Here is a 17,904-nt window from a genome sequence, read left to right as displayed (position 1 = left end):
GCAACAAATTAAAATATACTACCAGATAAAAATCACTTAATCACATAAAAAGTAAGGAATGAAAAGAGGAAGCGAGGAGTTATACAACTAGAAAACAAGCAACAAAATGGCAGTAGTAAGGCCTTACTTATCAATAATAACACTGAATGTAAATGGACTACACTCTCCAGTTAGAAAACATACAGTGGCTCACTGAATCAAAATATAACACCCAAGTATATGCTGCCTATAAGAAATTCACCTCGTCTATAAAGATACACATAAACTGGAAGTGAAGGAATAGAAAAAGATATTCCACGGAAATGAAAACCAAAAAAAGAACAGAAGTAGCTACGCTTTTATCAGATAAAATAGACTTTAAGTCAAAAACTAAAAAGAGAATGAAGGAAATTATATAATGATAAAGGAGTCAATTCAACAATAGAATGTAACAATAGTAAATATATATGTACCCAACACCTGAGCACCCAAATATACAAAGCAAATATTAACAAATCTAAAGGGAGACAGACTGCAATACATAATATTAGGGGATTTCAACACCCTACTTTTGGTGATGGACAGATCATCCAGGTACAAAATCAACAAAGACACAGTAAAGTTAAACTATACCCTAGACCAAATGGACCTAAGACAAATTTACAGAATGTATCATCCAACGGCTGCAGAATACACATTTTTCTCATCAGCACATAGAATATTCTCCAGGATACACCATATGTTAGGCCACAAAACAAGTCTCAACAAATTCAAAACAGTATCAATCATATCAAGTGTCTATTCTGACCAAAACAGAATAAAAATAGAAATCAGTAACAAGAGGAACTTTGGAAGCTGTACAAATACATGGAAATTATACACAATGCTCCTGAACAACCAAAGAGTTTAAAAAAAAAAAATTAAGGACCAAATTTTAAAAATTTATTGAAACAAATAAAAATGGAAACATATGAACATAGCTATGCTCATTTGTTTACCTTTGTCTATGACTGCCTTTGTACTACAACAGCAAACTTCAGTAAATGCAAAAGTTCAAATTTACTATCTGGCTCTTTACATGAAAAGTTTACTGATCCCTGACAGATTTGAAGCACAGATTAACTTCACATATATAATATTGAATAAAAGAAGTCAGCACAAAAGAATATATATAATTCCACGGATATAAAATTTGGAACAAAGAAAATTAATCAAAAGGTTTTGGGATGTATTCTAAGATGGTAAAACGAAGGAATTGATTACTACAAAAAGCATAGTAGGGCTGGGCGCGGTGGCTCATGCCTATAATCCCAGCACTTTGGGAGGCTGAGGTGGGAGGATCATGAGGTCAGGAGATCAAGACCATCTCGGCTAACACAGTGAAACCCCGTCTCTGCTAAAAATACAAAAAATTAGCCGGGCGCGGTGGCTTGCACCTGTAGTCCCAGCTACTCAGGAGGCTGAGGCAGGAGAATCACTTGAACCCAAGAGGTGGAGGTTGCAGTGAGTCAAGATCGCACCACTGCACTCCAGTGACACTCTGGGTGACAGTGCACTCTAGGTGACAGAGTAAGAGTGATTGCACCAGTGCACTCTGGGTGACAGAGTAAGAGTTCGTCTCAAAAGAAAAACAAAAAAACAAAAAATGAAGCACAGTAGTGTTTATCTTAGGGGCAAGAGGAAGGCATGGAGCAGCAGGAGGAGAGATTAGGAAACAGCACACAGAATGTGTCTGGAGTGCTAACAGTTTTTACTTTTTGACACAGATAGCGGTTACTTGGGATTTCAGTTTATGATAATTTATTAAATTGTACATGTATGTTCAATACACTCCTTGGTTTCTGTATTGTGTTTCACAACAAAACAACTTAGATAAATAAAAATAAAATAATGAATTACTATATTAATAATTGCATGTATGTAAAAGGGATAAAACACAAACCTACAATACAAGTTAACTTCCTCATATGCTTTTAACTAAGAAAACAGCAAATGACCTACTGCTGATGGGCACGAGGAACTGACTGTATTATTGAGAGATATATCTGTACTTTGTGTGATTTAAAAGAAATTTTCAGTGCTAATTTTGATTGTGTGAAATGTCTGTCTTACCAGCAAACATTAAAATCAAACCTTTACCTAAGATGCTACTCTATTGTATACTACTTTGATAAACTTTCTTCCTGTGTCTTTATTTTCTGTACAAAATTTATCCAGTAATCTAAAATTTATCCAATAATGTCAAAGTAATTTGCAAAACAAAATCATCAACCAAAAAACGTTATTACCTGCAGTCTCTTGGAGTTTAAGAGATAAAGACCTAATAAAGGAAGGGTTCCAAAAGAGCTTAGAGTTGAAAGCCCGTTTTTACCCTGGAAACCCTTGACACACCTAGTAAACCCATAGGATAAGAACCAACGTTTGAAATCAGGTAGATGGCTGCTACTGGGGGTTACAGAAACCACCATACAGGGCTATAATGACAAAAAAAATAGAGATCAAAACACACACAACAGACAGTTTTGAAATTCTAGAACTGCGTAAGATAGGAGTATACCACTAGGTTGAAAATTCTTTGAAAAGTAGAGCATAATTTCCTGGAGTATCAATTTAAAGTCATGTAGGTCCATGGACATTATTTATAAACAACTATAGAGGTTCCAGATAATATTGTTTTCCTCAAGGAAGGCTTTTTGTTTTTTTGTTTGTTTGTTTTGTTTTTTTTCAATACAGACAGATTAGAGGCTAGGAATAGGGAAGAAACAGACAGGACAGCCTAAGTCTTACTTAACTGAAATCAAGCCATGACCTGGCTCACACCTGGATGGTATTAAGACTGATCAGCCCTCAATCTATCTGCATCGCAGAAAAAAGGATACGCCTTTTATGGAAGAAAACAATACTATCTGGAACCTCTATAATTGTTTATAAATAATGTCCAGTATTTAATTTAAAAATTATGAGGCATGTTTAAAGATAGAATCATATAACTGAAAAAAATAAGAGAAAAATTAGATAATAAAAGCAGGTCTACAGTGATCCTTATGTTGGAGACAGGCCTTTAAAGTAACAATAATTTGTATATATTCAAGATATCAAAGGAAAAAATAGATTAAAATATGGCATCAGAGAAGATTTCTCCAGAGTACTAGAATGTGTAATAAAGAATTAAATGTGCATTTTAAAACTAAAAAATATAGTAACTGAAATCACGAAATCAAGGGATGGCTTTATGTGGAGATTTAACACAGCAAAAGAGAAATTTAGTGACTAGAAGATAAAACAATAGAAAATATACAAAAATAAAGTACAAAAAAAAAAGAATGGGGGGAAAACACTGAAAAATCATAATAGAAATGTTGGGCATAGTTAAAGAATAGAACATATATCTGATTGGCATCTCATAAAGAAAACTGGGCAAAAGCAACAACTGACAAGATATGAACAATTTTTGGTTTTACATTTTCTGTGGTTTCATTAAAATCTTCAAAGAAATCAGAAGATAATTTGGCTTTTTGGGTCGTTTGTTTTTTTGAGACAGGGTCTCGCTCTGTCACCCAGGCTGGAGTGCAATGGCACGATCACAGCTCACTGCAGCCTCAAACTCCTGAGCTAAATCAATCCTCCCAGATCAGCCCCAAGCAGCTGGGACTACAGGCATGCACCACCAGGCCTGGCTAATTTTTTGCATTTTTTGTAGAGATGAGGTTTCAGCATATTGCCCAGGCTGGTCCTGAACTCCTGGTTCAAGTGATCCACCCACCTCGGTCTCCCAAAGTGCTGGGATTAACACATATGAACCATCATGCCTGGCCCTAGAATATAATTTAAAACTCAGTTTTTTCTTAATCAAGTACCTGGACATTTCTTGGTGCCATTTTTCAGTTTAGCATTGATATACTATAGAAAGCACGATCCTTGGTAAAATTTAACAGTATACATAGGAGGACAACAGACCTGGTACCAGTCCCCCTTTTGTTCATCCATAGGATATTTTAATAGTTCTAACCTCTGAATCAGAAAAATGTCACTTTAGTCAATTTCATAGAGCAATCGAGAACAATATGATAATGCATGTTCTCATTGGTATGGTATGCACAAGCTAACTCAGCAGCTCTATTTTAGACTGAGTATAGTATTGTATTTCGGGGAGATGAGTAAACTTATGATTGATTTGTAAGTACTTGCCTGCCTCATCCTGGACCTGTGAGATTCAGTCTTCATATCTGTTTTCACATCCCTGTCTCCACCATGCCCAATCTCAATTTCTTGTTTGCATACTGTGCAGTATGCTCCGTTTTGGTTATTTAATTCCTTAATCCAGTTGTATGTGTCCTTCCATATGTCATTAAAATGACAGAGTCATTTAGCTTCCTTTTTCAGTGATGTCTGAATCATACTGGCACTGGTATTATAACTGTTCTCATTTTCATTATCTAATCTTAGAAAACTTGGTCACAATATTTATAATGTTAAAAATTGAACTAACACCATCTGTTATAAAGCACAACAGGCAGGCAAAGTTGAAGACTTACTGCTCGCAAATGTAGCATACTTATATTGCACACTTAAATCACATCACTTGGTCTGATGCAACAATGTATGATCCATTATTGTGGATCCTTGGTGGTTAGTATCAGCACTCATGAGAAAAAATCAGCAACAGCCACTAGGGACAGCAGATAAACTATTCCAAATCGTTTTCTAAAACTTGAAAGCTGTTGCTTCCAGCTCTTACTTTTTTAGGCTTATACTTTCCCCTGTCCTTTGCACATCCTTTACTGAGAAGCCAGATGTTTTCTTTCCTGGGATGCCAAACTTTCAGTACAAAAATCAGGACTGTCTCAGGCAAACAATGATGGTTGGTCACCCCAAATCCATACTGTCCTTTCTACATCCTTTTCCAAACTTCTCAACTGAACCCATCCTCTTTTGATGCAAGTTTTTCCTTTAGGCCACAGTGTCAACCCCCCTTGACCTTAGCAATTTACCCTCTTAACCACCCTAACCTCAATCTCTTAACCCATGCAACCACTATCAGCCTCAACCAGTCTTATCCTTTCAATCCTCAAGGACAAAACTCAACCTCTTAACTCCTCTTAACATTACCTCATCTTCTCTACCTAACTGGAACTGAACCTCACCCAAACACTGACTCTTGATCACCTGAGTTTGACTTTTCAACATCAACCAACCTAGGCCTCTAAATCTCATAGGCCTTGTCTTCTGATCCTTCTCACCTCAACTATGTCCTCTCATCTTCCTCCTATAGACCTTAACCATCCCCCATTCTTTTAACTTAATTCCCTTGACTTCAACTGACCTTGTCCTCTCAACTTCAATCAACCTCATTCTGTTAACCTTACCTAACCTTGTTCCATTTACTTTGACTCCATTTCCTAAACCTCACCTGGTAGCTCAGCCTCCCCTGTTCTCATTAACTGGGTGATATGGTTTGGCTGTGTCCCCACCCAAATCTCATATTGAATTGTAGTTCCCATATGTCATGGGAGGGACTCAGTGGGAAGTAATTGAATCATGGAAGTGGTTTCCCCCATGCTAGTCTCGTGACAGTAAGTTCTCACAAGATCTGATGGTTTTATAAGGGATTTTCCCCTTCGTTAGGCTCTCATTTCTCTCTCCTGCCACCATGTGAAGAACGTCACGTTTGCTTCCCCTTCTGCCATGACTGTAAGTTTCCTGAGGCCTCCCCAGCCTTGTGAAACTGTAAGTCAATTAAACCTCTTTTCTGTATAAATTACCCAGTCTTGAGTAGGTCTTTATTAGCAGTGTGAAGACAGACTAATACACTGGATTACTGGCACTACCATTTACCCAGTCCTTAAAACCAAAACCTTGAGTCATCCTAGATTTATTCATATTTTTATATTACATATATTAGTCATCAAATACTATCAATTTGCTGCTAAAATTATTGCTGGAACTCATTAATTTCTCTTTATCATCATTGCAAATATGTTATTTCAGGTTCCATTATTGTTCATCCATGCTACTGCCCCAGAATCCTAACAGGTCTCTTTACTTCCAACCTAAACAATATTTTCTCTTCCATTTTGGTCCCCCAAAAACCATCCACCTGTACTCCACTGCCAGAGAGCTATTTCTAAAATGAAACACTGACCATGTGCCCAATACTCCCTCTACCTTATAGAATATAAGTTATTTCTATCATTTAGTTAATTCCTGCTCATTCTTAAAGCCTAATTCAAAGGCTAATGCCTTTAGAAAACCTTCTCTGATTCTCCTTTTCCAAGTTAAAACTATACAGCTCTCCTTGAACTTCTAATAATGGCATTTTACTGGCATTGCTATATTATATGTCTGGGTACATTTTTTTTATTAGCTGTCTTCCAGCCTCAATTATAAACTTTATAAGTACTAGTTTCTGAATACTTTACTTGCAGTATCTAACAAATATTAACACATGACCACTATTCAATTATTTTCCAAATACATACTTATTTTCTCCTTCAAATGTCATATACTACCATAATTTTCATCTTAAAGGGAAAAAGAAAAAAATTCCTTGACAAAGTAATTGGGATGCTAACTGAAATCTTCTAACACAGTTAAATTGAAAGTTAACTGAAAATTAAGTAAAATTGCTCATTAAATAAAATTGTTCTATTCCTTCATAGAAAGTACACATTTTTTAAAATTTAATATTTACCCTAATACCTACTGTCTTTAAAACTAGCTGATGTTGGTTTCTCTAAAACCATAAAATTAACTGAGGAAACTGAATAGGACTTTATACTCTACTTTTCTATCGATATTACTGAGGTCTGCTAATAAAATATATATATTACTTGGGAAAAAAAACTACAAATATCAGATATGTGCCACAAACAAAAGCTATGTACTTCTGAATGAAAAAAACAGAGTTCTTATGTAACACCTGAATTTCACAATTGTGTGATTACACAGGGTGAGAATCCTAGCTCTACCCGTAAGTAGCCATGTGACCTTAGCCAATTTAATTAAGCTTTTTAAATTTTTCTTCCGTTTTTTTCATGTAAAGATCCACTATAGTTAATGTATAGACCCCCTGTTTCCTCACCTGTAAAATAAAGATGATAATATATAGACAGTCCCCAACTTGCAATGTTTCAACCTATAGTTCTTTTACTTTACAATCCACTTAATCAGGTATTAAATGCATTTTTTACTTACAATATTTTCAATTTACAATGAGTTTAAAGCAAGACATAACCCCATTATAAATCAAGGATCATCTGTGTGTGTGTGTGTGTGTGTGTGTGTGTGTATGAACTAATATAGTCCTACTACAAAGTAGACACTATAAATGTAGGTGTCTTTATTTATACTGAAAAATAGTTTTCCTTTCTTTTAGTAACAATTATTAAAGATACATATCAATATACTTTATACAATTATGGATATTAATATGAAATATAATTAGAGAAAAATAAAGCAAAATTATTGACCTATGTTTTTTAATCCCTTCTAAATCCTAAAAACAGCTACACCAGATCACATTTTGTGGGAGAATGCTAACAATATTGCAAATTTTCTAATGAAATAAGAAAGATTACTAGACTGGGTGGAAGGCCAAGGCAGGTGGATCATTTGAGGTCAGGAGTTCAAGACCAGCCTGGCCAACATAGTGAAACCCTGTCTCTACTAAAAATACAAAAATTAGCCCAGTGGTAGTGGCACGCACCTGTAATCTCAGCTACTCAGGAGGCTGAGACAAGAGAATCGCTTAAGCCTGGGAGGCGGAGGTTGCAGTGAACCAGGATAGGCCACCGCACTCCAGTCTGAGTGACAGAGTGAGACCCCATGGGGGAAAAAAAAAAAGAAAGAAAAAGAAAGAAAGATAGATTACTAAATTAGTTACATTTCATGATTCACTGCCACGTGATCACTAATGTTATTTTAAAGAAAAAAACAAAGATCACATCTTAGCGTTGAAAAGCAAGACAAACTCAGACTGCATAGTGTACTGAGTATACAATTCTCCTAAATGAGAACATACATACAGACAGACACATGTCAAACTCTAATTATATTTCTTACTTTAATCTTCACAGCATCATATCGGATTTGAGAAAACTCACGAAGACCAAAAGAACCTCCAACAATCAGCAACTAAAACAAAGAAAGGAAACATTTAAGCAAAACAGAAGAGCAGAATTCAAATTCAGCCTATCTATAGATTGCTTATCTAAACAACAATAGAGGCACATTATACAAAAATTCTATAGAGTAAATGCAGTATATACTGGCTAGGAAACCATTATAGCATATCATTACCAAATACCAAAATCGTCACCTTATACCTGTATTTGACCTTATGATTTAAATGACATCATAACAAGCATTATGTTATTTGACTCTTACAATAGACCTATTTTTGTTTTTTGCTAAGAAAAAACAAAAACAAAAAAAACCATTCAACAAATGAGGAAATAAAAGCACAGCCAACTAAATGACTTGCCCATCGTTAACTTAAATTTTGCCCAAGGCTGTCTCTGTACTTCTATTGCTATGCAATCTTCCTTAGTAAGTAAAGAAACTGAAACCTGATCAACTGATAGACCATGTCCATATAAGGCAGATGCCTAGCTATAACCAACCAAGCTATTTCTGTACTTCACTTTCCTGTTTTGTCTATACTCCTCGCCCATATCGAAGAATGGAGCTCTCTCAACTTCTTCTGGTTCTGAGTGCTACCTGATTCGTGAATTTTCTTTGTTCAAATAAACTCTATAAAATTATCTTTTTGTTGTTTAAGGTTTTTGTTTCTTTTAATACCATGATTACACAGGGTAAACCCAGCAGTAAAACTCGCCTTTTTTTTTTCCTTCAAGACAAGAATTCTTTTGATTTTATGATTTTTCAAAAGAAGCCAATTAGAGTCCTCATTACCTTACCAAGTGATAAAGAAATCTCATGAAAGATTAATGCAGAATATTCTCTGTATCACATTGTATTCCCAGGTACAACATAGCTATACAGATCACAGGTAAAAAAAGTTTTCAAATTCTTACTATATACTAAAATTCTGAAACATCGTCTTACGATATACAGAATCACTTTCATTTTTTTGCTGGCACCTCTTTGAGGCACAATATTTTCAAAAGATTTAAACTTCATAATTAAGAATTGTAACCACCCAATTGGTTCACCTTGCATGCTGCCTAGTCAGAGCCGATTTATCAAGGCAGGGGAATTACAATGGGGAACTGCAGAGCTGGCTGTGCAGAGACCGGAATTTTATTATTACTCAAATCAGTCTCCCCAAGAATTCAGGGATCAGTGTTTACAGATAATTTGGTGGGTAGGGGCTTGGGAAGTGGGGAGTGCTGATTGGTCAGTTTGGAGATGGAATCATAGGGTGCAAAGGGAGCTTTTCTTGCTGTTTTCTGTCACTGGGTGGGATGGCAGAACTGGTTGAGCCCAATTACCTATCCGGGTAATGTCAGTTGATCCATCCAGTGCAAGGTCTGCAAAATATCGCAAGAACTGATGTCAGGTTTTACAATAGGGATGTTATCCCCAGGAGCAATTTGGGGAGGTTCAGACTCTTGGAGCCAGAGGCTGCATGACCCCTAAACCGTAATTTCTAATCTTGTAGCTAATTTGTTAGTCCTGCAAAGGCAGACTAGTCCCTAGGCAAGAAGGGGGTCTTTTTGGGAAAGGGTTATTATCTAATTTTGTTTCAGAGTCAAACCATGAACTGAATTCCTTCCCAAAGTTAGTTCAGCCTATGCCCAGCAATGAACGAGGGCAGCTTACAGGTTAGAAGCAAGATGGAGTCAGTCAGGTCTGATTTCTTTCACTGTCAGAATTTCCTCAGTTATAATTTTACAAAGACGGTTTCAGTATTGGTACAAAAGTTCATGACCACGAGGAGAAACTCACTCATCATTACCTACTGTGTGTCGCTCTTATAAAACAAGCTTAGAACGGACTTTGGATTTCAGAAGACACCTGCAGATTTCCCTGGCATCTCAAAGCAGGGATGAAAAGTATAAGATTCTCCCTGGGACCTGAAAGCTTAAGGAGATGAGTGACTCCTCCCTTCTCAGGCCCAGTCCCAAGGCGCAAGGCTACTTGCGCTAACAGCCTGCGCCAGCAAGATAGCAGAAGCAGGAAGAGAGGCGGCAGGAAGATGCGTACCTCTGAAGATTGAGAAAGAGGCCATCGTGTCCAACATAGCAATTACGTCAGACTAGGACACTTTCTGTTTACAGGAGACTATAAAACCTTTGTCTAGCCCTCAGCCCACCTGCGCCCAGGCACTCATTAAAACAGCATCCACACCACCTCATGTTGTCTGTTGGTGCGCTCTCAGGGTTTGAACCAATACAAGAACCTTATATGTGCCGAAACCCAGGAGGGGTTCTGGTCCACATCCCCCGTGGACCTACCCCTCCACCCCAGAGAGCAACCCACAGCAGCCAGACAAAGGAAGCTCCTTGGTCTCTAGTTGCTTCTCTGTGCATGCACATTGGTCACTGATCTCACCTACTGTTTCCCCAGAAGTTTCCCCAGAAGCCTGGTTAACAGGGAAAATCCGCAGAGCCTCTCTTAGTTTCTCTGGTCCAAAAATCCAACATTGGTCCAAGAAGGCTCCGGCGTGTGCCAGGCACTCGCTGATCATCTGGTCTTAGGGGGATGCCTCTAAGCCATTTGATCCTGTTCCCGGATGGATGGACAAAAAAGGCAGCGGTGACAATTGCTCCTTTTATCATCTCCCTCCAGGACGGTCTCCTTTTTCCCTGTTCTCCCGGGCCTACCCTCTGTTATGGGAAACTCCCAGTTCTGCATTCCAAACAACAGCCCTCTAGGCTGCTTCATAAAAAACCTGCAAACCTTAGGCCTCAGGCAAGATATTCGCCCTAAGCGCTTTGTCTTTTTTGCAATACAGCCTGGCCACAGTACCAATTAAATAATGGGTCCAAATGGCCCGCAAATAGAACATTCAGCTTTATAATGTTAACTGACTTAAGCAATTATTGCCAATGACTGGAAAAATGGGGAGAAATTCCTTATGTTCATGCCTTTTTCCACTCAGATCACAACCTGACCTCTGCAATTCTTCTTACCTGTTCAAATCCTTCCCCTCCATTCTTACCGCCCTGATCACCTTTCTCCTCCCAACTCTACCTCTTTTTCCTCATTTGATCCAGTTGACTGCTGTCCACCCCTCCCAGCCCCTACCTTTTCCTCTCAACTGTCTTCTTTAACCCCCTCAAGCCTCCTCGTTGTCTTCTCAGCTGCCATCTTCCCAGTCAGCTATACCTACACCATCCCTTCCTCAGGACAATTCTAGTATTGCCTGTACCCATTATCTTCCCCCACTGCCCTCTCCTAAGGCTTGTAAACCCATCCCGCCACCATACGCCCCTACCTAAACTCCACTGCCTGTTGACTCAACCTCCCTTCCCCCTTCAAACCCTCAGAACGAACCACTATCTTAAACTTTTGGTTCATCTCCCAGTCCACCCCCCATATTCGGTGCAAGCTTCAGAAGCTTGACGACGGCCCTCAAACCCCAGAACAAGAACTTCTTAATTTAGCCTTCATAGTCTTTAACAATCATGATGAGGAAAGTAAAAGGCAAAAATGGATGGAGTTTCAAATGCTTGCCTCCACCATCAGGGGCCCTGCAGGCCTACAGGGCTGCAGCTCCACACGGAAGCCTCCTAGCAACCTACCTCCACCTAGCACCTGTTTCAAGTGTGGCAATGAAGTCCACTGGTCCAGACAATGCCCAAATCCAGGTAAGCCCACCAGGCCGTGCCCCCTCTGTGGAGGACCCCACTGGAAGTTGGACTGTGAGCGGCCCCTGCAAGGACCGCCCTCATCCCTTCCAGAGCCGATCAAACCTCCTATTTGGATCTCACTGGCCTTGCCGCTGAAGACTGACGGTGCCCTGAAACGGATGCCCCGGAAACTGCCATCGCTGCATCCAAGCCAAGGGTAACCCTGATGGTGGCAGTAGGCCAGTATGTTTTTTTAAATTAGTACCAGGCAAACTACTCTGCTTTACCTAATTTTTCAGGACCCACTCAGTCCTCCCTTTCCTCTGTTGTGGGAATTGATGGACAAGTCTCCAAACCCTGAGCCACCCCTCCACTATTCTGCTCCCTGCACACCTTTTCCTTCACTCGCTCTTTCTTAGTCCTGCCCTCATGCCCAACTCCACCCCTAGGCAGAGACATCCTTTCAAAACTCCACACTACTCTCAGCTTCCACATTCCCCATAGTACCCAACGCATCAACCCAGATCCCTCGAGGCACCTAATGACATGGTGGAGTATCTCCAAAAATTCTTTCCTCCACAAAAACAGTGAGAATGTTTGTAAAAAACTGTCAAATAAACTTTTTTAGAACTCTGAAAATTAAGCAAAAACTTGCAACAACGTGCACAGTATTTACCTAAGAATGTTGTTATCTGAATCTCAGGAACAACAGTTAGCTTGGTGGCATTTTTAATTTGCCATATTCTCACCCCTCCACCCAAGCTCCATAACAACCATGAAAATCAACAGCCTGCAAACATGATGTAAAGCCTGGCACCAACTGGAGAGGGTAGAGAGCTTGGAGCTCTTTAAAACACCATTCCGTGAGAATTGTCATCATTCCAGCAGTCTGGTAGTTCCTAGAAGATGCTATTCACAAAGCTGTCTTTAGTTTACCTGACTTGGAGCTCAACTAGTATGAACAGACTTCTAGGAAGTGTTTGTCAAACAAACAAAAAAATTCCGAGGTAATTGTTTAACATTATGACTGTCTGATGTGGTAGATAATAGGAATAAGGTGTCCTTAGAGGACCCTGAAAAGCTCAAATATATTCCTGAGAATTTAGAAAGTCATGCAAATAAGCAGAACTGTGTACATGCCCAGAGCAATGTATATGCCCAAGAAAGACCTAAGAAGGCCCTAAATTCTCAACTTATGACTAATTTTGAAGCTCTGAGCAAGTAAGAAGTGAAAGCTGTACACTGAGCTGTAAATTGCATGGCTGAATGTTGAAAGCATGCCCAAAAAAGCATGCAGAGCCTCTCAACAAAGACTGGCAGATTTGTTGGTTTCAGGTTTTAAAGAAACCTCTGTCCAACAAAAGGAAACACAGTCCAATTAAAAAATGGGCAAAGGATTTGAACAGACATTTCTCCAAAAAGATAGTCAAATGACCAATAAACATTTGAAAAGATGCTCAACACAATAAGTCATTAGGTAAATGAAAATCAAAACCACAATGAGGAATCACTTCACACCTACTAGAAAGGGTAATAATTAAAAAGATGGACAATAACAAGTGTTGGCAAGGATGTGGAGAAATTGAAAATTATATATTGCTGGTGGGAACGAAAAATGATGCAGCCACTTTGGAAAACATCTGGCACATACTAAAAAGTTACACAGAGTTACCATATGACCTAGCAATTCCATGCCTAGGTATATTCCCTACCCAAGAGAAATGAAAACATACTTCCACACAAAGCGTGTACATAAATGTTCATAGCAGCATTATTCATAATAGTAAAAAATGGAAACAACCAAATGTTCATCAATTGATAAAATATATCCAAACAATGGAATTATATCCATCAAAAGGAATGAAGTATTGATATATGTTACAATGTGAATGAACCTTAAAAACATTCTAAGTAGAAGAATCCAGTCACAAAAAACCCACATGTTGTATTAGTGTGTTCATAAGAAATGTGCAGAATAAGCAAATTTACGAGTAGAAGTAAATTAGTGGTTTACCAGGCCAGCATAAGAAGTAGGAAGAAATGGGAAGTGATTACTATTAGTTATGATGCTTTTTTTGGGGTGATGAAAATGTTCTAAAATTGTGGTGATGGGTCCATAACTAAGAATATACTAATACTGAATTTGCTAAAAACAACAAATTGAACTTTTTTTTTTTTTTTTTTGGAGAGACAGAGGTCTTGCTGCTCTGGAACTCCTGACCTGAAGCGATCCTCCTGTCTTGGCTTCCCCTAACACTGGGATTACAGGTGTGAGCCATCGTGCTTGGCCCAGATACTTTAAATGGTTGAATCTTTTGGAGATTCCTAAAATCCAAATTTGATGAATCTATATTTTTCAAAAATGTGTAAAATACCCATTACCTTTCTAAGGTCACTTATTTCCTTTAGTCTGCTTAAATGGAAAAGTTGGTCATTTCATCTGTGCCAATATTCATACAAAATAAAAATCTTTTCTGTATTTAAAAGAAAGCAGCTTCTGTTCATATGCTTTAATTATTTCATTTACTAACACATCAAGGCTTGCTGAAGCAAAATAAATTGCCCGTGATCAAAAAGCAAATAGAGTCATCTGGATTTCAACTCTGGTTGTCTTAAGCCAGCCTCAGCCTGCATTTTCACAACATCCTTAGGGAACTCAGTGTGGAATTGGATGCAACCATACAAACACGGAAGCTGTTTTCAACGTGCTTAAGAAATTATAACACAGCAACCATTCTGGCTACAATGTGGCGGGCACCGTACTCAACACTTTATTCACAAGGTGTTATCAGTTCATCACAACTCTAAGAATTAAGCTAATTCACAAACTAGAAAGATGAAACAGAAAGATACCAGGAATTGGTACAGTTAAATGGAATACATCTAGTCCCAATGATCCACAGTATCGTCAAAATATAGCTAAGGTGGCGGTGAGGAAGCAAGCTTACTAATCATCCAAACTTGGCTTAAACTGTGGTTCTGACTGAATTCTCTGAGCTTCAATTCACTTAACTGTGAATCAAGGGTAGTAACAATGACCGCGTTCGACGATGGGAAAGATGCCACGCTCACAAGCAGACAGATCCTAGTACACCTGAGATCCAACTGGGAGTGGAGGACAGCGGCGGGGAAGTGCGGGGTGTGGGTAGGAAAAGACTGGTAGAAGAGCTTTTAGGAAAGCTCTCAGCCCGTCGCTAGCCCCTTCCTAGCCCGAGTGCCCCCACTTAACTTCACATTTTACAGATTCCCTCCCAGGTCTTGATCCTGCCGAGGAGGAGGGTCCCACCCCTTGCGGAAGATCCTCCTCACTCCACTCACCAACATGGGGACTCCGTAGCGGAGAGTCTTGTTCTTGCGAAAAGCACGCATCACCGCGGGTGCAAACATGACTGAAATCTTCCATCCGCTCAGAACTCCAAGCGGACCCAGCGCAGACTCCCAAATCTCAGCGGCCCACGCTGTCACCAAGAGGAGTACGTCCTTGACTCACTTCCTTTTCCTTGGTTATTTAGTGCTTGGTCCTTACTGAATGATTTCCGCTAGGCAAAAGCAATCGAGCCATCGTAACATACTTGTGCGTCCGCCCATAAATGCGGGCGTCAGAGCGTTTTTGGTTCCGTAAATTCGGCGTGCAGTTGGGATTCAGAGATTTGAATCAGTTTACGATCACCACCAAATCGATATGGAAACCAGTACTTCCCACGTTCTTGGTCCCGACTAACGTCTTCTTAGAACACTATAATAGGCACCTGGCCACTCGATAAAAACAGCTAAGGAAAAAAGTACTTTGAGGCCAGGCGCGGTGGCCTGGGTGGGTGTCCTGTAATCCCAGCACTTTGGGAGGCCGAGGCGGGTGGATCACCTGAGGTCAGGAGTTCTAGACCAGCCTGGTCAACATGGTAAAACCCCGTCTCTATTTTTAAAAAAATACAAAAATTAGCCGGCCGTGGTAGCAGGCGCCTGTAATCCCAGCTACTGGGGGGCGGAGGCAGGAGAATCGCTTGAACCCGGGAGGCGGAGGTTGCAGTGAGCCGAGATCTCGCCATCGCACTCCAGCCTGGGGAACAAGAGCAAGACTTCGGCTCAGAAAGAAAAAAGAAAAAAAAAGTATTTTGAAGCTGGCACTCCAGTCTCTATGGCTATTTGTGGGATGAGGAATTTACCAGTTTAATGGAGACTTTTAAAAACAAATCGCTAAAAAGATTAGGTTGAAATGTAATCAGTGTAGTGTCTTATCAGTCATTACTGAGCCTTTAATGCTAATGATTTTACTGTGAGATAACCTGTAATCTTTAGTTATTTATGAATGTCTATTTTCCAATGATTCAGCAACCATACAGGCCACCTTTCAGTGTGTCATTGAAAGGGTTCTAGGAACACTGAGATAAAAATATATGATCCTTACCTTAAAGACACTGGCGATTTCATGGGCACAGAAACAAACAGGTGTGTAAATTACTGAGATAGCTTAGGAAGCCGATCCCCCACGTGTCCCATTTGCCAGAGTGAATCAGAGTGCAGGTGATATGGAATATTATCTTCCATGCTATTCCTGAAATATTTCCATCAGTCCCTGCCTGTTACCACTGCAATGTTCCTTTTTAAATTCCTTATCATCTTTTCACCTATTAAAGTAGCCTCCTACGTGGTCTCCAGAGGAGAAAGTCCAGATCTACTGCAGGCTACTCCAGTGAAACTTACCCTTTTGGCTAAGATCAAGTGTAGTATCTGTTCTTATCAGTTTAATATGACACATTCTCTATCCAAGGAAAATATGTTAAATGGGTTTTTGAAGCAAGGAGATGGAATAGGAGTTTGCTCCAGCTACTCTACACATCAACCTGTATTTCAATACCTCCAGAAACCCAGGAACGGTGCATCTCTCCCATCTTATTTACTTCCTTTTGATATATCAAAATTCATGCAGACCAGGCATGGTGGCTCACGCCTGTAATACCTGCACTGTGGGAGGCTGAGGCAGGAGGATTGTTTGAGCCCAGGAGTTTGGGACCAGCCTGAGCAACAAAGCAAGACCCCATTTTTACAAATAGTAATACAAAAAATTAGCTGGGCATGGTGGGGTCTCAGCTACTTGGGAAGCTAAGGTGGGAAGATCACTTGGGCCCAGGAGGTCCAGGCTGCAGTGAGACGTGATCATGCCACTGCACTGCAGCCTGGGTGGCAGAGCTAGACCCTGTTTCAAAAATAAATAAATCTCACATGGCATCCAGGTTAGTTAAGCGTATCACATCTCCTACTTTCCCTAAGATCCTAGAAGCCAAAGGCACTGCTCTAAAACTCTAGCATTTTCCTACATCTTCACTACACAAAACATCAGCCTACTGGATACTACTCCATCAAAACCCTGCACCTAAATAGTAGCTAATAATGGGTTAAATCGTATACATATATTCAGAATAATGCTAGAGTCGATAATCTTACACTTTTCAGATAAGGCAGCTATCCAATTTAAGGGAGTTTATGTCTTTAGTATCTTGTTTGTTCAATCACTCAAATAGGCATTTATTGAAAACCTTGAGATGGCCCGAAAGAGTAACTGTGAACAGCAGGAATTACAAGTATGCTGGCAGATTGTCAGGGGACCAAATCTGTGACCCTGAGGAATGTAAGCACCTATCAAATCATACTGCATAGGTGGTAAATTTCATTGTCTATGCATAGCGCCCCTCTTGAGCATCACTACTGTATACTTCAGTTTTTCCATCTGTTAAATTGGAATAAGTGATATTTGTTATCATTTTACAATTCCCACAAAAAGGGAACACAAAATTTCTTATCAGTATGGAATCTGTTGCCCTCCCAGAAATATGACTCAAATTCCATCTGTTTCCACTGTTAATAAACAGTTAAAATGCTGACTCAGCTATCTTAACGGTCACATTTCCAAGTAAGAAGATACAAAAAAATGTATATTAAGGAAATGGGGCATCTCCATCATCTATGCCAGTCCCTGAGGACTGGTATGTACTTGATATCCAGGCAGGTTACATTATCCTCTAGTATCTGCTCTACCAGCATTTAACTCATGCAAGTACATGGGAGCATTGTTATAAAACAAAAACAACAAAAACAAAAACACCAGTCTTCTTGAGAGCTTTAGTCCTAAAGTTTGGTTTTAGAATTATGGCCAGAGCTGGCCAGCCACAGG

At 39.5% G+C, this 17,904-nt stretch overlaps 1 protein-coding gene and 1 non-coding gene across 3 annotated transcripts in view; one reads left to right on the top strand and one right to left on the bottom strand.

Moving 5' to 3' along the window:
- Positions 1–15,547, bottom strand: part of LOC103875518 (cytochrome c oxidase assembly protein COX16 homolog, mitochondrial) — a 33,099-nt gene extending 17,552 nt beyond the window's left edge. For both annotated transcript variants that reach the window (XR_001904889.3, XM_009211848.4), the window contains exons 1-2: positions 15,054–15,547; positions 8,041–8,112 (exon numbers count right to left, since the gene is read on the bottom strand). Coding sequence is in view for 1 of the 2 variants with exons in the window: in XM_009211848.4 (XP_009210112.1) it covers positions 8,041–8,112; positions 15,054–15,122 (141 nt within the window). In the remaining variant the exon portion in view is untranslated. The remainder of the gene's footprint in view (positions 1–8,040; positions 8,113–15,053) is intronic.
- Positions 15,548–16,424: 877 nt separating this feature from the next.
- On the top strand, positions 16,425–16,620 carry LOC116276217. Its single transcript, XR_004185647.1, has one exon. It is a non-coding gene; the product is annotated as a U2 spliceosomal RNA (small nuclear RNA).
- Positions 16,621–17,904: the final 1,284 nt, after the last annotated feature.

This window comes from Papio anubis, chromosome 7 (assembly GCF_008728515.1).
Source record: "Papio anubis isolate 15944 chromosome 7, Panubis1.0, whole genome shotgun sequence".
NCBI classification, from domain to species: Eukaryota; Metazoa; Chordata; class Mammalia; order Primates; family Cercopithecidae; genus Papio; species Papio anubis.
The sequence above is the reverse complement of the archived record's forward strand: the minus strand, read 5'-3'. Positions and strand labels throughout refer to the sequence as shown.